This window comes from Neoarius graeffei, chromosome 1 (genome assembly GCF_027579695.1).
Source record: "Neoarius graeffei isolate fNeoGra1 chromosome 1, fNeoGra1.pri, whole genome shotgun sequence".
Lineage (NCBI taxonomy): Eukaryota > Metazoa > Chordata > Actinopteri > Siluriformes > Ariidae > Neoarius > Neoarius graeffei.
Window position 1 is genome coordinate 71,162,954 of NC_083569.1, and position 21,695 is coordinate 71,184,648.

Here is a 21,695-nt window from a genome sequence, read left to right on the forward strand (position 1 = left end):
ATGCAAACTCCACACAGAAAGGCCCTCGCCAGCCACGGGGCTCGAACCGAGACCTTCTTGCTGTGAGGTGACAGTGTTCACCACTACACCACCATGCCGAGGAGCGACAAATTTCAATAAAAACATACTTAAATTATTTCTGCTCATGGAGTTTTTTCTTTAATAAGCGAGATGAGTGTTCCAAGTTCAAACAATGCATCCACATCATGTAGCATTATATAGTAAATAGCTGCTAAAGATTCTGAGCCGTACTGAATCGCTGTTGTAGCGACAGAAGTGAGGGAAGTTTGTATGAAAACGGTGGAAACTTTTGAACCATTTGTATGTATTTTTCACATAAAAAAGTGAATGTAGGTTCACTATTATACTGCTGAGTGGCTCCATGAAATACAGTCTGTGATTCTTTTCTAGCAAAGGTGAGTCGCACCCATGCTGCTGGAAACAACAGATTTCAGTTGTGCTGTATTTAATCGTAGTGACTTAACTTGTCCACCAGGTGGCGGTATACAGCCCAGTTTGCCGTAACTCGTAGAAGAAGAAGACGTTCTAGAGAATTCCGAATGCATTGTGGGAAGGTTACCCGGCACTAGTCTTCCTCTCGAGCGTGTAAAGATGATGGTAAGTGCGCTATCATGCCGGTTTTATTCAGTAATCCTCCTCCATCCGGCCTGATGGCTCCCCGCGGGGCAGTGGTGTGTGCTGGTACCGTGAGGAGGCGGGTTGCTGTGTTCTCCTGTGGGTTTATTTGCTCCGCAGAGGGCTGGCGGTGTGAATGTGAGGGTGTTGAGGGCCGTTAGCACCGGGGCCGTTAGCGGGGCTTTAGGGGTCTGGAGTGCGCATGTGCGCGGGGTCTGCTTCTCGGTGTGAGAGAGAGAGAGTGTGTGAGAGATGTTGAGTCTGTGGCTGAATTGAGTGAAGAACAGGCGGATGAAGGTGTGTCTGGGAGTTTAGCAGTGATGTGGGATAAAAGCCGCGCCTCCCCCGCTCATGTGGCGGAGAGACAGACAGAGAGAGAGAGAGAGACAGACGGAGAGAGAGACTGTGGGGTCGGGAGCAGTTCAGGAGCTTTTTTCTTTATCCTCCTATTTATACTTTGTCGAGTTCAGGCGTTCAGCATGGAATCTCTCTCTGCGCGTCTCTCTCTCTCTCAATTTGTCTCTCATCTGTCTGTCTCTCAATCTGTCTCTCTCTCTCAATTTGTCTCTCATCTGTCTGTCTCTCAATCTGTCTCTCTCTCTCAATTTGTCTCTCATCTGTCTGTCTCTCAATCTGTCTCTCTCTCTCTCAATCTGTCTGTCTCTCTCAATCTGTCTCTCTCTGCGTGTCTCTCATCTGTCTGTCTCTCAATCTGTCTCATCTGTCTGTTTTCAATCTGTCTCTCTCTGTGCATGTCTCTCTCATCTGTCTGTTTTCAATCTGTCTCTGTGCATCTCTCTCATCTGTCTGTGTTTCAATCTGTCTCTGTGCGTCTCTCTCTCTCTCTCTCTCTCTCATCTGTCTGTCTCAATCTGTCTCTGTGCGTCTCTCTCTCTCATCTGTCTGTCTCAGTCTGTCTCTGTGCATCTCTCTCTCTCATCTGTCTGTCTCAATCTGTCTCTGTGCGTGTCTCTCTCATCTGTGTCTCTCAGTCTGTCTGTCTCTCTCTGCGTGTCTCTCATCTGTCTGTCTCTCAATCTGTCTCTCTCTGCGTGTCTCTCATCTGTCTGTCTCTCTTTGCGTCTCTCTCTCTCTCTGCGTCTCTCTCAATCTGTCTCTCTCTGCGTCTCTCTCATCTGTCTCTCTCTCTCATCTGTCTGTCTCTCAATCTGTCTCTCTGCGTGTCTCAATCTGTCTCTCTAATCTGTCTGCCTCTCTCAATCTCTCTGCATGTCTCTCTCTCATCTGTCTGTCTCTCAATCTGTCTCTCGCTGTGTCTCTCTCATCTGTCTGTCTCTCTCAATCTGTCTCTCTCTGCATCTCTCTCTCAAAATCTGTCTCTCATTTGTCTGTGTGTGTGTGTCTCTCTCACACACATATCGGTCTGTCTGTCTCACACATCGGTCTGTCTGTGTCTCAAAATCTGTTTCTCTCTCATCCATCTGTGTGTCTGTCTCTCAATCTCTCTGTGTCTCTCTCTTTCTTTCTCTCTCTCTCTCTCTCTCTCTCTCTCTCTCTCTCTCTCATCTCTCTGTGTGTGTCTCAGTCCAGTCAGGTTGACCTCCACCCTGGAAGTAGATGCATTAGCTGATGTCCCTCAACTCAACTTTACTGTAGTATACAGAAGGACGAAATGTCCTCTTCTTACACATCAAGCTGCATATACAGTGCAGGCAACAAATATCAAGATAAAACAGTAAATAAAAATATTGCAAAAGCTGCCAAACATAAAATAACCCAACACAGTGTAACGTCACGCATCATAACGTAAAATGAATTGCAAAAACAGTGCAGACAAGAGACAGTGTGACCACGTAAACAGCAGCAGCATTGTGAAGGCAGGTGTGATGAGGTAGACATCACATCACTGCAGATACTTTGTGTGTGTGTGTGTTTCCGTCTTATTGTATTTTTAGTGTAATGAAGGTATAAAGATTTTGAATTGAGTCTACTCACTAAATCAGGGTAAACCAAATTCACACAATCTGCAGATTAGAGTCACTAGCGCTGATTCAAGCAAACTGACTGGATCTTACAAATGGCACACTCATCTTTTCTACCCAAAATTTGTGTGCGCGCACACCACACACTTCTGGTTTAATTTCTTATACAAAAAAAAGTAAAGCATTTAAATATCCTGCAAAACATTTTAATATCATTTGTAACACAAACACATCAGGGTGTGCTGTTATAAGTTAGTCAAGTATAATCACACAAGTATTTTATTCTTCTTGTACCACAGGAATTTGCTAATGATTTGCATTTGTTTTTAGTTTATTACAGAACAAAACATCACACTTTTTAACTGTGTTTATCCCCCGCTGGCCAAAAGGCCCACAGAGGGATTATGTCATGGCGACGTCCATCTGTCCGTCCATCCCGGGAAGGGTGCTCACATTCTGAAATCAACTCCTCTCTCAATTTTTGGAGGAATTTCACGAAACGACAGGATTCTTTGTTACATGTCGCTAATACGGATATTACAGTTTCATTCAGTTCAGTCGCATTTTACTAGTTATGGCTCTTGATTACCAAACTTGTACTTTTGACAATTTCATGAGGGTGTATTAAGCACTTATAGCATAGACATAGTTGCCAGCGGGGGATATTGTACTCTGAGTGCTCTTTTTACATCATAGCAGATACAGTATAAACTTTCATCCCAACGCTGCCTTGTTTTCCATCTCTCTTGCTCTTGAAGTTATTTATTTTTTTATTTTTAAGGGTACTTGTAATGCTACTAACAAGCTACAAACCTTTAAATCGTCTGTCCTGAAAACATTACTACTGTGTCAGAAATAAGGTTGGGAACCGAAACTCAATTCCAGATTGGCACCGAATCTAAAATGCCAAGTACCAGGTACCTGTTTTTAAAAAATAAATAAATAAAATTTGAATATTGGTTCTGTGATACCCCTTTATCATTGCAAACAAGGACTACATATCTGCAAGGACACTTTGTTGTCGAGTCGTACATGAGCTGATAAGCCGTGTACGATGAGATTGTGGATTCCACTCATTCACTGGATTTCGAGAAACGGAGCATTTTTATTTTGCAAATTCGATAAATAAAAACTTGATACAAAACGTCCAAAGTAATTTCTGCCTAGAATGGAAACAAACCGGCAAACTGACAGTAGCAATTTGTGAAAATGCTATAATAATTCTTGAAAAATAAATATGTTCTTACCATCAAATACTTTTTTTTTTTATTCCATAATTTGTTGCTTCTTGTATTATTTTTTTTTGGGGGGGGGGGGTGTATTCTTCTTTAGGGTTTTTCGGTGGTTGGCAAACCAGCTTAAAGGTGCATTACTGCCACTGACTGGGCTGGAGTGTGGAACAGGAGGATTTAAAAAAAAAAAAGTCTTAGCTATTTCTGTGTCTTTTAAATACTTGATAACAATTTTGGGGCGGCACGGTGGTGTAGTGGTTAGCGCTGTCGCCTCACAGCAAGAAGGTCCGGGTTCGAGCCCCGTGGCCGGTGAGGGCCTTTCTGTGCAGAGTTTGCATGTTCTCCCCGTGTCCGCGTGGGTTTCCTCCGGGTGCTCCGGTTTCCCCCACAGTCCAAAGACATGCAGGTTAGGTTAACTGGTGACTCTAAATTGAGCGTAGGTGTGAATGTGAGTGTGAATGGTTGTCTGTGTCTATGTGTCAGCCCTGTGATGACCTGGGGACTTGTCCAGGGTGTACCCCGCCTTTCGCCCGTAGTCAGCTGGGATAGGCTCCAGCTCGCCTGCGACCCTGTAGGACAGGATAAAGCGGCTACAGATAATGAGATGAGAACAATTTTGGGGGTTTTGTTTTCGAGTAGAGTTTTTAGTTTGTGTTCAGTTGGTTCAGCACCACGCTGCCATTTTGTTTTTCTCTACTCATGGTATATGAGCTGATATCCTAGTAGTAGAATAGCCAATCAGAGCGTGCAATTGCTCATATCCAGTGAATGTGGACAGAATAAATGTAGTTATCTGCCAGGACCTGTCAACATGATTGCTTCACACATCAATGCAATAGAATGTCCATTTGTTTAGATATGAGCTAATATGCATGGCTAACATCACAACAGTGTCACAGATGGACCACATTAAAGTGCATATCACGGGTAAATTCAGGAGCGAGATCAATGTAATTCTCCTATTTTATATTAAACTTTGGTCAAATATCTGTCACATTTTTGCATTTTGTGCAATTTTTTTGACCTTGCGCAATACCAGAAAAATTCAGTTGAAATCAAGCCATTTGAGGCGAATTGGTCCGCCTCTGAAAAAACTTGGCGTTTGGATTTCCCGGCAAGCATTGATTATCGTGACGTCGCGTGCGGGACGCCTCCCTCTGAATCCTACGCCAGCGCTGGTTTGTTTATGAGAAAACGACCTGGTGGTTTTCTGCAAATTTCTTTAACGTTATCGCGTAATTATTAAAATGGTTAACAGATGTATCGGAGGAGGGTGTAGCAACATTACATTCTTCATCCAAAGGTGAAGTAACGTTGCGCTCAGGTGACAATTCCATATTTCAATGCAAAATCGCTCGCTGCTAAACTTGGTCTACACAGGCTGTGCACTGAAACCGTGCAAGCTTTCTCAGCCTGCTGGTGCTTTCGCAGGTGACGTCACGAATCTGGCTCCAGACTCCCTTGGGATTTTTCCAGACACGTTTTATTTTATTTTTTTATTTTATTTTTTTATTTTTTTCAAAATTGGTCCAGAATATGCACTTTAAATGGTATGTTTTGATATCAAAACTTTTTTTAACACACCATTTTGGAATCGATAAGAATTGGAGTTGATAAAATCCAACCAATACCCAACCCTACTCAGTAACCTTTAATTTACAACCCCGATTCCAAAAAAGTTGGGACAAAGTACAAATTGTCAATAAAAACGGAATGCAATGATGTGGAAGTTTCAAAATTCCATATTTTATTCGGCATAGAAAATAGATGACATCAAATGTTTAAACTGAGAAAATGTATCATTTAAAGAGAAAAATTAGGTGATTTTAAATTTCATGATAACAACACATCTCAAAAAAGTTGGGACAAGGCCATGTTTCCCACTGTGAGACATCCCCTTTTCTCTTTACAACAGTCTGTAAACGTCTGGGGACTGAGGAGACAAGTTGCTCAAGTTTAGGGATAGGAATGTTAACCCATTCTTGTCTAATGTAGGATTCTAGTTGCTCAACTGTCTTAGGTCTTTTTTGTCGTATCTTCCATTTTATGATGTGCCAAATGTTTTCTATGGGTGAAAGATCTGGACTGCAGGCTGGCCAGTTCAGTACCCGGACCCTTCTTCTACGCAGCCATGATGCTGTAATTGATGCAGTATGTGGTTTGGCATTGTCATGTTGGAAAATGCAAGGTCTTCCCTGAAAGAGACGTCGTCTGGATGGGAGCATATGTTGCTCTAGAACCTGGATATACCTTTCAGCATTGATGGTGTCTTTCCAGATGTGTAAGCTGCCCATGCCACACGCACTAATGCAACCCCATACCATCAGAGATTCAGGCTTCTGAACTGAGCGCTGATGATAACTTGGGTCGTCTTTCTCCTCTTTAGTCCGAATGACACGGCGTCCCTGATTTCCATAAACAACTTCAAATTTTGATTCGTCTGACCACAGAACAGTTTTCCACTTTGCCACAGTCCATTTTAAATGAGCCTTGGCCCAGAGAAGACGTCTGCGCTTCTGGATCATGTTTAGATACGGCTTCTTCTTTGAACTATAGAGTTTTAGCTGGCAACGGCGGATGGCACGGTGAATTGTGTTCACAGATAATGTTCTCTGGAAATATTCCTGAGCCCATTTTGTGATTTCCAATACAGAAGCATGCCTGTATGTGATGCAGTGCCGTCTAAGGGCCCGAAGATCACGGGCACCCAGTATGGTTTTCCGGCCTTGACCCTTACGCGCAGAGATTCTTCCAGATTCTCTGAATCTTTTGATGATATTATGCACTGTAGATGATGATATGTTCAAACTCTTTGCAAATTTACACTGTCGAACTCCTTTCTGATATTGCTCCACTATTTGTCGGTGCAGAATTAGGGGGATTGGTGATCCTCTTCCCATCTTTACTTCTGAGAGCCGCTGCCACTCCAAGATGCTCTTTTTATACCCAGTCATGTTAATGACCTATTGCCAATTGACCTAATGAGTTGCAATTTGGTCCTCCAGCTGTTCCTTTTTTGTACCTTTAACTTTTCCAGCCTCTTATTGCCCCTGTCCCAACTTTTTTGAGATGTGCTGCTGTCATGAAATTTCAAATGAGCCAATATTTGGCATGAAATTTCAAAATGTCTCACTTTCGACATTTGATATGTTGTCTATGTTCTATTGTGAATACAATGTCAGTTTTTGAGATTTGTAAATTATTGCATTCCGTTTTTATTTACAATTTGTACTTTGTCCCAACTTTTTTGGAATCGGGGTTGTACACCCTCTGACTGTTGACTCCTTCCATAAATGTTAAATAAATGCTTCCTTACAGATAGTTTCACCATATCAATGCTTGCTTATTTTTGTTTGGTAGCTCACCCATTTTTAAAACTTTTTTTATTTTATTTTTTAATTTACTTATTATTAGTCATAGATTATGTGGAGCATCTGCCATACAAGCCCTTGTGAATTCGCTGTCAGAGAGCCATGCTGTTTTACAAAATGAACCGGCACTTTATGACCAGTCAGATTCAAGAATGAATAAATTTAATGAAATTGGGTATAAAGATTGTGGCGCAAGGGAGCAGTTAGTCTAATGGGACTGTAGTAAGATTAGAAGAAGCCTTTTATTTTTGTCACATGTACACTCAAGCACGGTGAAATTCCTCCTCTGCATTTAACCCATCTGAAGCAGTGAACACACACATGCACGAACAAGTGAGCAATGAGCGCGCGCACACACCCAGAGCAGTGGGCAGCTATGCTACGGCACCCAGGGAGCAGTTGGGGGTTAGGTGCCTTGCTCAAGGACGTTTTAGCCATAATACAGAGGGAGAGAAAAGTGTTTTGCTCACTCAACTCACCTCACACTTTTCCTGCCGGTCCCAGGAATTGACCCGGTGACCTTTTGGGCCCAAGCAGGGCTAGGTTCAAAAGATCGATCCACGATCCAATATCGATTCACGTTCAGAAAATACGAGATCGATTCAAAAATGTGTGGATCGATCTCTTCCAGGTGGCTATAGGCACTATTTTCTCGACTGCGCAAGGGCCGCTATAAAAAGCGGGTGCCGGCAAACGAAACCGAAACTTAAGAACGCGAGATGGCTGAAGCTGCACAGCTAAAATCACTGCCTGGCCTGAAAGCTGATATATGGCATTCCTTTGGATTCAAACGTTACGAGGACCGAGACGAACTCGACAGAACAAAAGCAGTGTGCAAACTGCCACATAAAGGTAAAATATAGTGGCAATACAACCAATCTCCGCAACCACGCTGACACGGTTTCGGCTAAACCTGCGGCGAATCAAACTGCACTGGAGAAGGCATTTGGTGTTAAATTACATGCACAAACACGCATGGGGCTGTTCCTGTCAATGCGGACAGTTTTTACTTTAAAGTGACAATCCAGCAATATCTAAGTAGATCGATATCGAATCGGATTGTGACCTTATGAATCGAATCAATCCAGGAAATCTGGATTGATTCCCAGCCCTAGGCCCAAGAATGCTTCTCTAACCTTCAGCCCATGGCTGCCCCCAGTAGATTGCTAGTCGGTGGGTGTTTTTAAAAACATGGACTATAACATTTTGGGAAAACGTTAATACATGACCGGTTATTAGGATGCTCCTCCATACAGAAAGGGTTATGCAGGTGCTGTGTTGATTTGTAGGTTTTTACTGAAATCCTGTTACTACTTTGGCAAATTAAAATTATGCTGAGTATTTTGTGTCTCTGTACCTTGCTGGGGATTTTTTTTTTTTTAATTGCTAAGTTGTTTATTTCTTTCTTGTCCACAGCCCACACCGGTAATCCTTCTGAAGGAGGGGACGGACACATCCCAGGGTGTCCCTCAGCTTGTCAGTAACATCAATGCCTGCCAGGTGATTGCTGAGGCTGTGCGCACCACACTGGGTCCACGCGGCATGGACAAGCTCATCGTGGACAACAGAGGTGAGAATGAAAGGAGGACCCCCTGCAGATTATTGCAAAATTAGGCCATTATTAAAAAATGTTCTGTTTCCGGTCCACCGGCCGGGTGAGTGCCGTTTGTGTGGTTGAATTTTTTTTTTTTAACGCCGGTTTTTCGACATTTTTTTCGGGTTCGTAAATCTAAAATCAAACTTGACATTTACGCATTCCGCGCAGAATATAGAACTGAATCAGCTCTGCACATGCGCCATGTGGCACAAAAAAATGGCAGCCACCATGAAGGAAGGAGAGCCGGAGTTTTCAAACATTTGCTTAAGTGTGAAATCGCAAAATGGTATTCTAGCGAACAACAAAATAGTAAAGATTCAGAAAAACAAATCATTCAGTGATCATTTTAATAGTGTAATCAGGGATGTGATTTTTCCGCGAATTCGCGGAATTCCGCTTTTTTCATCTCAAAACTTGGAAAAAACATTTTTTTCCGTCATTGAGATGAAACGAGCAGTGTTGCCAGATACTGCTGACGTTTTCCAGCCCAAAATATGTTCAAAACCCGCCGAAATGCACTTAAAACCGCCCAATTAGGCGGGAACCGCCCAATCTGTTACAGAGCGATGGGCCAATCACGTACCTCGTTTCAAACGAGGTACGTGATTGGCCCATCGCTCTGTAACAACCAATGAATGCACTTGTTAGATAGCTGTACGTAAGCTCGCTTCAAACAAAGAGTTGAAAGATGGCAGCCTCTGTGATCGAGCGTAAAGATGCAAATCGAGTTAAAGAAATCAACAGAATAGTGAAAAACAAGTTCCGCTGGGAATGGTTGGAGAAAGAGGTTGCTACAGACGTTGGACATAAGACTGTGAGACATTTGTTCAGCGATTTCGTTCTTTGGGGGGGGCAGAGGACTCTGGCTGTCAAGTTTGGGGATACTGGGACCTCCCCTGCCCGAGCTACGAGCATGCAAAGTCAGGCTGGAGCCCGGGATAGAAACGAAACCTAAGCGGAGCGCTGCGGCTCGCCTCGGGGCGAATTACGTCCCAAGGCGCGGGGCTAGCTCGCCCTGCCCACGCTGTTTCTTTGGGGGGAGGGCAGAGGACTCTGGCTGTCAAGTTTGGGCATGCTGGGACCTCCCCTGCCTGAGCTACGAGCGTGCAAAGTCGGGCTGGAGCCCGGGATAGAAACGAAACCTAAGTGAGTGAACACAGTAGTTGTGAATATCCTTAAGTGAGTGAACACTGGGGTTCTGAATATCCTTAAGTGAGTGAACACTGTGGAGTTATGATTATCCTTTGGTGAGTGAACACTATAGAGTTATGTATATGAAGTTGACATTGCTAGAGTAGAAACTGCAGAAAAAAAGTGACTGATATGCTGGAACTGGACATGGATGCTAGCATCTTTTTTTCTTTGAGAGTTCCTGAAGACTTGTGGATGAATTCTTATGTTGCATCATGTTTGTTTGAAAAGGCACATTTAGGTATGTTCAACTTCTACAGTAATTGAAAGTATAAATTTTGTTTTTCCTTATACAATTCTAATGCAGATGATTTAATTTAGAATGACGTTTTTAGGTTTCATGTTTTGGCTTTTTGTCAGTTAATAATCATTGAATTTACTATAGGGGCTCAGAGTTGCATGTTGACCATTAAATTGGCTTGAATTTGTTAATCATGACAAGTTTTTTCTTGTGTGTTTGCTTGCCATTTTAGTACAATTTTTAAGTCAGAAAACCCCAGAACCCAGGAGCTTCGGGGGGCTTCGCCCCCTTTGTCCCCCCACCAGGGCGCTGCCCTGGACCAGCTGGGGGCCTGCAGCCCCCAGACCCCTGGCTAAAATTTTCAGATAATTTCACCAGCCCCAAATCACATCCCTGTGTAATTTCATCCGAACTAGGCCTAACGGTCGATTTAGAACTACAAAAAGTCCGTGTGTCGGACCATCACAAACCATTACTGGAAAATTCGTTTGATCTTGATCCATCCGAGACGTTACAAACAGCTTTTGAGTTTTGTTATGCAAAATTCATTACCTACTTTGTTAATGACCCTGACAGATCTGTAGGAACCTAATAGATCTATTCAAAATGAGAACGGAACTGAACAAAAAAACGCGTTTACGGAACTAATGCAGGTTGGCTGGACAGAATTAAAAACTGTGTCTGTAGCAAATAAAAAGAACGAATTACACAATGAAATTATAAGACATCCAGAGAGAAGGACCTTGTCTATCTAGACATACTGGCCAAACTGAAGGAACAAATGTAGTAATGAACATTACAAACTGCTTGTGGTATTTAGACGGCCGCCAGGACATAATCAAAGAGGCAGTGAAATGCCGAGGACCGTCTGTGGTGACGCCTGTTCCTGCACGGTAGGTTTTATAATAATATTAAAGTTTTTCTACAAGTTTCAGTTGATTAAACCGTCATATTTTATTAAATGTGTCTGCTTTTGTAATAAAGTACTGAAAGAAAAAGCAAACACAGCATTGTGATTTCTTATCCATCCATGCATATTAAAAAAAATCCCTCCCTCCCTACTGAAAATTTTTTTGCTCACCCGGTGGACAGGAAACGGATTTTTTTTTTAAGGATGGCCTCATCACATCCGTCATGAGCAGAGTGATCAGAGTAGTGTGTCACTCAGGTTCAGTTAATACTATGGGAGTGCTGAAGTTGTGTGTTTGCAGGTAAGGCCACCATCTCTAACGATGGAGCTACCATCCTGAAGCTGCTGGACGTGGTTCACCCTGCAGCCAAAACCCTGGTGGACATCGCCAGGTCTCAGGATGCTGAGGTGAAGATTAAACATGACTCGAAGTTTGAAAATGCCTTTGGATGTAAGGAAATGCTCAAACTCATATTTTTGGGTGCGTCTGTCCAGGTCGGTGATGGCACCACCTCTGTGACGCTGCTAGCAGCAGAGTTTCTGAAGCAGCTGAAGCCATATGTAGAGGAGGGGCTCCACCCACAGACCATTATTCGAGCTTTCCGTACCGCCACGCAGCTCGCCGTCAAAAAGATTAAAGAGATTGCGGTCACCGTCAAAAAGGACGACAAGCAGTGAGTCTGAACTCAACACGTTCATCGAGCTGACAGATTATAGGGGTGTTCACACGGCACATATTTGCATCGATGCTGCACCGATGTATTTTGTTGCGATATATCTTACACCGGTGTAAATTTTGTGGAGCGTTCACACGTCACAACCCTGCTTACTAGAGAGAAGCGTGTTAGCACCGGTGCAGCCCCACTTGCGTTCACACGGCAGTTTTTGCGACCGTGCTATACGATAGTAATAATGCGGAAATGAAATATGCGCATGCGTGAAAACGTACTTCCTTTTCCCGCCTTGTTTGTGATTGATGTATCGAAAAACCATGGTTTATACTTCTCCAGACAAACTTTCTACGTTGTGGTCGATCAGACACCGTAAAAGGGTGAAAGAGAGAAAGGAAAGGTTGCGCAAGTACAAGAGAGCACGAAAACAACGCATTCTACAATTCATTCGGCAACAAATCGACGATTTCATGTCGTTCATGGCCATGTGGACAGTTGTCATGGCATCACCAAGCGCCGGGAAAACAACGTGGATGAAGACACACATGCAATGCCCGTATGTAACCAACTCTCCTCACGCGTAGCGAGTCTACCCCTGTAGCGTTCAGACTAGGGATGTTAACCGATGACCGTTTGACCGGTGGTTGACCGAATCAACGTCAACTGGTTAATTTTTTTTTTTTTTTGGTTGTCGGTTAAAAAAAATCAATCGTTTTGAAGCTGCCGATTTTGGAGCGGAGAACCTGGAATTCTGTGTTGTAAACGCTTGGGGCATGTCATGCGGTGTAAGGACGACAGCTGACAAATCAGAAACACCCATTCAGTCATGTCCCGTCCCAGTTGAAGACAGCTGCCACTCGGCGAGAGAAAAGTGTAGACACAGGCTTTTTAGCTTACAAATTACTATTCTGTGTTTTTTTTTTTTTTAATTCTTATTAGAAGGCACATGGAGTTTAGTCCTGCCTTGGCCAGTGCATTCTGAAAGTATGTTTCAGTCTGTAGCCAACAATGCATGTTATTGCAGATCAGATCTCTCCACACAAACTAAAGGAGCAGATGCCGACTTTTTCACGGCTGAATCGTGCAGATCCGATTTTTTTTTTTTTTTTTTAGGGGGGTCGTTGGAGTGTCTGAATAATTTCATCAGAGTAAATTCTGTATTAAAATTACTAAATAAGCAAATGCCGTTACAGTCCATGAAACAGGAAGTATGAGAAGAAAACAGTAAATCAGAAAGCTGCGCACATTTGCGCAGCTTCCGCGAAAACGTGCGCAGCTTTCTGATTTACTGTTTTCTTCTCATACTTCCTATAAGTAAAAAGTTGCCGTGTGAACACCCCTTTTAATGGAGTTTCAATATGGGCATGTTCAGCTGTTGAGTAAAAGACAGGTTGTTTACAAAGTTGGACTTTGTAAACTGCGAGTGTTTTCATTTGGCAAGCTGCTAAATCAGGTTCATATGTGGATAACGTTTTTGAAGATGTCTAATTTAGGATGACTCTACCATTAGCAAGATATAATTCTCTTTCTCTCTCAGTGAGCAGAGGCGTTTGTTGGAGAAGTGTGCTGCCACAGCACTGAACTCGAAGCTGATTGCTGGCCAGAAGGACTTCTTTTCCAAGATGGTGGTGGATGCAGTGATGATGCTGGATGAGCTGCTGCCACTCAAGATGATTGGCATGAAGAAAGTTCAGGGTGGAGCTTTGGAGGTGAGAACTCGGGGCACTTTAGCAGTTATAAATAACAAGCATATCAGTTTGATTTTCTGCTACAGCTACGTTTTATGACCGATGTCTCTTTCATAATGTCTGTATCCACTGACTGTTGTAATATAAATTCAGTACAGTATCTCTTAAAACGCAACAGACGCAAATTGTATCCAAATTCACATCCCTTCATCTCGGTCGAACTGCTCACCATGTTTTCATCGAGGTGAATCGCATAACGCACGAAACGGCATAACTTGACCTTTCCAATGATGCTGGTTACTTGTCTATGCAACAGAGCATTCGCAAAAAAATTTAATTTACATCAACTTTAATCAGTTACAGAGTGTATAGACCCCTTCGCATGTTTGTAAACAAACCGACCGTTGCCAGGATGCGCGCGCAGCCTGGACTCAGAAACAATGGCGCTGCCCATAGACCGGCATTATGAGCTGTCAGATTATGCCAAACAATTGTCGTTACAAGATCGAGAATGCTACATAAATAAGTTAACTCTAACAAGTGGACATCGCCTACCGGATCCGTATTTAATTAAAGAGTGGATGGACGATGTTAGTAAGTTCCCTGGTATACAATGGCCAGATATATACTCGTACCTTATTGACCAGACTTCAGTGTACACCCACGAAAAACTTCGTGCCTACAAGTCTTTAGACGCATATGATTGTTATGTGCGGGCATGTACAACTTGATTAACAATGGGACATTCATATTCATTTTGTTTTAATCAAATTCTGCCAGTGATGTGATGGCAATGTAGCTTTAGCTACAACAGCAAATACCAACACTAAACAGCAATTTGCAGGAGGTGATGGCATGAAAGGAATGATAGTGTAAAGAGTGCAGCTAAGAGAAATCAGAGCTGCGTAAAAAGCGAGAGGCAGAGAGCAGAAATGAAACTGAACGGGGCGGGAGCTAGGTTAGAGCAGTCAGCGCAAGTTGGCATTTAGAGTGAGGGCACACAATTTTACCTTTCCATCCTTGCTTTAAAATTGTGATTTTCGGCATACACAAATAATGACGGCACAAAATCTGGACTGCTTGAGTCAAGCGAGAGCTCTCCTACAAACAAAATTGCATGCAAAGCTAAGTTAACATGCTAACAATATTCATTACATTGTGTAACTATGACCCAGCTAATCAGACAAACGTTACCAAAGTATTTTGCTACATCAATAAACGAAGACTAGAAAGAATAAAAAAGAAAGATTTAATAAATAGCCTGATCTTACCTGTGATGAAGTGGGCGCTGCAAACCCGCACATTTTTGATGGTGCTTTCATCCCAGTCTACACGTTTGATGGCTTGTAGCCATAGACATCGGCGATTTTTTTTTTTTTTTTGGAATGGGTGAGATCCTGCTGGAATTCTGAACATTTTAACCCCATCACTGCTACGATTCTGACACCCGAAAACACAACAACTAGGCATTTCTGAGTCTTTTTTTGGGTCCAGGCTGCACGTGCAATTTCCGCTTACGTATGCATGACGTTTACTGCGAAGGGGTCTATACGGCTCATCGTCCAGCTCCACACCCATCGCTTGTTTGAATTACTCATGAACTTGTCATTGTATAGATATGGAACACATCACAAGAGAAAGCAGAACTGTGACCCTCACATTTTAGGGTGAGATACATGTACAAACCATCTCATAAAACTTTTTTTGTTTTTTCCCCTTGATATGAAGGTTAATATAAAGATTGTGCAAGTATTATCATATCAAACGACAGAAGATCTGTTCATGAAGGGGGTGGAGCAACAAGATGGAGCATGTGTGGCTGGACCAAGATAAGAACTTAAAGCAGATACACAGAACCTTTATTTTTAAATAAATTTCTGAGTGGATAGTATCTCCATCCTTGACTCTTGTATGCTGCATAAATGGGAATGAATAAAAAAATTGAGAGTTAAACTCAACCGCAAAGTTGGCATTCGAGCTGCCCCGCTGATCCAGCCAGCCCTGAGTGCGTGACATCACAGCAGGAACCAGTTTTAAGGCTGAGGCCTTTGACAGCTATAGACCAAAGTCATATAAATAAAAATTTATGGTGAAAGTAAGAAATGCCGTTACCGACTTGCTCAACTAAGACTGATTTGATTGTGGGTTGACTCTCATTAAAACAGGATAGGTGTTATAACTTATGCAACAGACATGTACATGCATGCATTTTCACTGATAAAACATAAAAGGCTAATTAAATAATCAGATGAACTGAGACAATCACATTCTGAAGCAAATTAAATAATCTTATACCGCTAACTTAAACACACAATACAAGTTACATGCATTAATCTAAATGCAGGTATTAAACAACGTGTGTCATTTTTGTTGTTTTGTATCCAAATGAGAGTCGGAGCTTACCCGTCGTCTGTGCGTTCTCACTTCTTGAAGGCCGATCTTGTGGCTGATTGTTTTGAAACAATCCGACTTTCAGTTGTTTGTTCAGTTCTCCGTAGGGTATTAGGCAGAAAAAGAAATTTACCAGTCAAAAATAATATTTTATATAATCCTGATAAGCGCCGCAGGTGCGAAGACGAGCGCCGCAGGCGCGAAGTCCCTCTAGGGGGGTCTGGGGGCATGCCCCCCCCGAAAATTTTTGAAATTTAGACTTCATTTCCTGCATTCTAGGACATTTTCAGGGTGAAATGGCGTGTAATTTTTGATCAGAAATATTGCATATTTTTACTTTGTATTTTTTTCAGTTTCACTCCTGAATGTATCAGATGTATGTATGGTGTTTGATTTGGTAACAAAAGTGAAAAGAAAATAAACAACAATGAATTGTATATAATCTTTTGATCTAGTTACAGTATTTAATAAAAAAAAAAAAACAACAGTATTCTATTTTACCATACCCCAATGAAACCCCCTTGTTAATCAATGTATCACACATACCTTTTCTGTCTTTTTGTGGAAAAACGAATCAGTTTTTGTCACATTCAATTTGGGGCGTTTGTTGGGATTCATCTTGATCCAGAAGAGTGAGTCAGCAAAAAAAAATGCGGTTCTCCCGCCAAGAAAGAGGAAACTACAACGCAGGGTGTTTGGCAATTTTCGACCAATCAGAATTCGCGATTTATTCAGTCCGCATGTTACAAGATTCAGTGCGGGCCAAAATGGCGGAAACGATGAAATATTCTGATTTTTCATTTCAAGTTTTCAGTATTTTTCGTATTAAACTGTGTTTCTTACGATTTGTAAATGATGGCGGAACCACACACGGACTGGCCATCGGGAGTAGCGGGAGTTTTCCCAGTGGGCCGGTGGTTCAGTGTGGGCCAGCGGAGAAAAAAAAAAAAAAAAAAACAGTTGCGCGCTGGCCTTTAATATGATAAGCAATGTTAACAGTTTCTTTAACAAACTGTTAACATTGCTTATCATATTAAAGGCCAGCGCGCAACTGTAATAAGCAATGTTAACAGTTTGTTAAAGAAACTGTTAACATTGCTTATCATATTAAAGGCCAGCGCGCAACTGTTTTTTTTTTTTTTTTCTCCGCCGGCCCACGCTGAACCACCAGCCCACCGGGAAAACTCCCGCTACTCCCGATGGCCAGTCCGTGTGTGGGCGGAACATAACTGGATTTATCGGATGACATGTGGGAGTATTCATGTGCGAAAATTTTCGGCATTATCGTCCGTTTCAGTATCCGTCTGTGTGTATACTTGCCCGTTGAAATCGGCAATTGCCCGTCAAATTTACGGGTGGACGGGTCTCTGCCTAATACCTTAGTTCTCCGTTCATTCACTTCTTCCACGTAAGGGTGAGATATTGCTGCTGAGGCAAGCATATCCAGCAGAGAAATCAGGCGGCTGCTCCACTCATTCTCCATTTTCTCCATACTGAGTACTCCGCCATTACTGCTCTGCTCAGGCAATTATTAAAACCTGGGACGGGATGTCACCGGTTTTAGCAACAACTGCAGGGAGGTCACTGCCCGAGCGATAATGTCATGTTCAGTTCCATCCCAGGTTTTAGCAACAGCCCTCGGCTTACTCTCCGGGAGAACTGGTGCAACTGAACTTGCTTTCCCTTTTCTTATAGTTTTATTTTCCTTTAATTGTTTGTACTGCACCCTCTTTCAATACGGGCTTACAGCCAACACTCCTCAACAGATCAGAGGTCTCGTACGAGTCCTCAGTAAAATGTGCAGAGCAGAGGAGAGACCACTTTGTAGGCGCCCAATGTGCCCGTGAACTTCTTGCAAAATGCGTCCAAATCTTTGCAGTTTGAACATTCTTGGGCCGTGAATGCAATGTAAATCCACCTTCTGTCGTGTTGCTGCACCGGCCAGCAACACATCTACGTGGGATGGTGATAAATTAGCTCAAAATGGAGGATCGGAATTGCAGTCAGCTCTGTGTTTTAGTATAGCGGAAATGGCGATGAGACCGATAGACTTCCTGCTGTGACGTTACGGACGTCAAGGTCATTCACTCAGACCGCTACCTATATAGATCACTTTAATCGTAAAAATGACTATATTAGATTTATTGTTAATGCTTAAAACTATTCCTGTGCCATTCTTGAGGTTTCAGGCATTTATAAACAAAAAGTGAGGCCATGGCTCTGCGTATCTCTTTTAAAGGTAGTGAAATTATCCAGAAAATAGCCTGGAGTTTATAGGGTTAATGCAAATGAGGTCCTAATCAAAAGTTGAATTGAACATGTTCAACAACCAATTGTTCTAAGATTTGCTGGAACTGAATATGTTCAGGGGTGGCACGGTGGTGTAGTGGTTAGCGCTGTCACCTCACAGCAAGAAGGTCCTGGGTTCGAGCCCCGGGGCCGGCGAGGGCCTTTCTGTGCGGAGTTTGCATGTTCTCCCCGTGTCCGCGTGGGTTTCCTCCGGGTGCTCCGGTTTCCCCCACAGTCCAAAGACATGCAGGTTAGGTTAACTGGTGACTCTAAATTGACCGTAGGTGTGAATGTGAGTGTGAATGGTTGTCTGTGTCTATGTGTCAGCCCTGTGATGACCTGGCGACTTGTCCAGGGTGTACCCCGCCTTTCGCCCATAGTCAGCTGGGATAGGCTCCAGCTTGCCTGCGACCCTGTAGAACAGGATAAAGCGGCTAGAGATAATGAGATGAGATGAATATGTTCAGTATGGTGTTTCTACATGATGTCCAGTATAACGCATTTCAGACATGTGCTCTGATCTCCTGTTGGGGGAAAACTGAGTCAAGAGTTGGAAATATAGACGGTGTCAGGAGTATGTGGTTAAATTTAAAGCGGTTAATCAGTAAGGACATGTATCACACGAGTACAAATTCATCCATCTATCCACCTGTCCATTATCTATTCCGCTGGGGGTTGTTGGGGAAAGCTGGAGCCAGTCCCAGCTGACTTCAGGCAAGAGACAGGATACATCCTGGGCAGGTCGACAGTCTATCGCAGGGCTAACGCAGAGACGAACAACCATTCACTCTCCCATTCACACCTTTGGGTAATTTAGAGTAGTCCATTGACAGAATCCACATGTCTTTGGAGTGAGGAAACTGGAGCACCTGGAGGAAACCTACACAGAAAACATGCAAACGCCATGCAGAAAGGCCCTTGTCGGCCACAGATACCCCTTTTCCACCAAATCAGTTCCAGGGCTGGTTCACAACTCGTTCAACTTGCGAGCCAGCTGAGAACCAGTTTGCTTTTCCATAGCTTGCGGTGCTAAGCAGAGCCACGTCAGTTATGGTGCTGTATACATCAGTTACGTCGCTACGTTTGCATAAACCTTGGCGCGAATATCAAAGCAAAAACAATGCGGAAGAAGCGGCAGCAACAACAATAATAATAATGGCTGACTTCGCGTTTGTACAGCTGCTGCTTCTCGTCGCTTAAAAATGGCGATCTTTCGCAGTCTTGCGATTATTGTCGGTCCTAACAACTCCGCCCCCCCGGTGACGTAAGCGGTTCTTTCCTCTGGCCCAGCAGAGAGTTGGTGCTAGCCTGGAACCGGTTTTTCTGGCCCCAGAGCCAGTTCTTTGTCAGTGGAAACAGAAAACCCGGTTCCAAACTAAGCACTGGCCCCGAACCAGCCCTGGAACTGCTTTGGTGGAAAAGGGGCATGAGTGACAGTGAAAGTGACTAACCGCTGCACCTGATGCTGCCCAAGTACAAATTCAGCTGTATGTATTGTGAGTAACCCTACTGTTTGGTTCTGCAGGACTCTCAGCTGGTGGCTGGTGTGGCCTTCAAAAAGACCTTCTCCTATGCTGGCTTTGAGATGCAGCCTAAACGATACGAGAACCCTAAGATCGCCCTGCTGAACATTGAGCTGGAGCTGAAGGCAGAGAAGGACAACGCTGAAGTCCGTGTCAGCAATGTTGAGGTCAGTATCATTGTTCTCTGTTTAGCCTACGACACTGTTCTCACGTAGTTTGTGCCGTCTGTTTCCTCGGCTATTTGGCAACTTAAGTGAATTTAATTTAAAAATTATCCTAAGCTGTATTAATCTTATTTGCATCATGTCTAACCTTAAACGCAGTGTTCCGTCATGCATTTTACAAAAGTTGGGGGTTTGGCTTTGGGAGTGAGTTTAAAAATACAGTGTAGGTATGTGGACACCCCCCCCCAAAAAGCCCCTTGATGTCTATCATAAATGGTACCACTGAAAAAGGGTAAACGCTCAAATTCTGTTTTAAACTTTGTCTGTGACAAATATGAACAGTTATCCCACTTTGGATGATGAAAAATTGGTCTGATTCTGATCAATTGTTCAACATAAAAAGCAAAAGAAATGATCAGAGAAACTGACCACTTTCCTAGAAGGATATCTTTCTAAATGGCTCAATAAAATAAAAAGGAAGTACCAGGTAACTTCGTGAAAATGCCAACTAATGTGTTAATTCAATCACTAATTAGCTCATTAAAAGTAATTAATTAAAAACTCGGCATAAATTAAAAAAAAGGCTGTAATTTCTGTACTACTTAGGATTTTTTTAACGAAATTTTCACGATTTAATTGATGATCCTTGTGAAAATCTTCAATCTGATTGAAATCAGAATCATCTCATTTTTATAAATTTGACTGTGAATCAACAGTAAACAAAAATTACCATAAAAGCATAAACGCGTGATGTAAGGAGTATAAATCATGATTAACAGCCATTTCAATGGCAGGCTTCAGCCAGATTTCTGTGACTTTATACCCAGACATCCAATTTGTATGAACAAATTACTTGAAAATGACAAGTGACACAGATAATTGTATTAACCAGGGGTTTTTCTAGAAAAATTTAGTATGAGGGCGTTCACCATGGTGCGGAGGGGGATGGTGCCGGTTGTCTGTCCCCCCCGCCGTGCGAAGCCTTTGAAAAATTGAGGCTACAATGGGACATTCTGAGGCTATCTGACAGGGAAATTGTAACAAATTGTCAACATTGAAAAAGAAAAGTAATCATCTTCTGCCCCGGACAGTCTTTGGCTTTCTTCTGTTTCGTGCCGCGGGATGACATCTTTAAATGCCCAAGTGTCAACAAAAACAACTCGCGAGCTACTTCTGTCAAAAGCTCCCGCGCCGGTGGGTGAAAGGCCATTCAGTCTCGAGAAATCTCGCTCTACCTTGTATGTAATCCATGTCAAATCTCACGAGAGCAGCCGCGACAAGTAAACAACATGGCGCCTCAGTCTGGAAAACGCCAATTCGGATTGTTTTTGCACCGTCTGGCGGTGTATCTACTATGATTGGAATATTTTTGGAGTAATTATAACGTATTTGATGATCAGACACATTGTCACGTGGTGTTGCTGGGATGTTTTCACGGAGAAAAGATCGTTTTGAGAAAGATTGCATGTTGTGCAGTAGCATATAAGTGCATGGCCCAAGTGTGATTTGGGGTTCAATCGGCATTTCAGTAAGGGGGCGCACGCCGAGAGTAAGAGGGCGCAGCGCCCCTGTTCCCCGGTTTAGACGAAAGCCTGGTATTAACTAATAAATAAAACTAGATTTGACACTATTAAATTTCTATCTACACTATTCTAAATCTCTACTCTATCTTCATACAATGCATCAATGGCTTTGCTGAAACAGTTAAAGTAACTTCATTCACACACTTCTACATCCCGTTTACAAAAAAAGAAAGATGTGGTGATGTAATCAACAAAATCCTCCATCAATACAGCAGGGATGAGAATTTTCCACGGATCCACGGAATTCCGAGTTTTTCCCGCTGAA

The 21,695-nt window shown here is 42.8% G+C and overlaps 1 protein-coding gene across 1 annotated transcript in view; it reads left to right on the forward strand.

Annotated features, from left to right (window-relative positions):
* The first annotated feature begins 527 nt into the window (after positions 1-527).
* Positions 528-21,695, forward strand: part of cct7 (chaperonin containing TCP1, subunit 7 (eta)) — a 33,143-nt gene continuing 11,975 nt past the window's right edge. The window contains exons 1-6 of the mRNA XM_060918974.1: positions 528-618; positions 8,599-8,752; positions 11,423-11,529; positions 11,617-11,795; positions 13,330-13,501; positions 19,686-19,850. Coding sequence (XP_060774957.1) covers positions 613-618; positions 8,599-8,752; positions 11,423-11,529; positions 11,617-11,795; positions 13,330-13,501; positions 19,686-19,850 — 783 coding nt within the window. The 5' untranslated portion in view covers positions 528-612. The remainder of the gene's footprint in view (positions 619-8,598; positions 8,753-11,422; positions 11,530-11,616; positions 11,796-13,329; positions 13,502-19,685; positions 19,851-21,695) is intronic.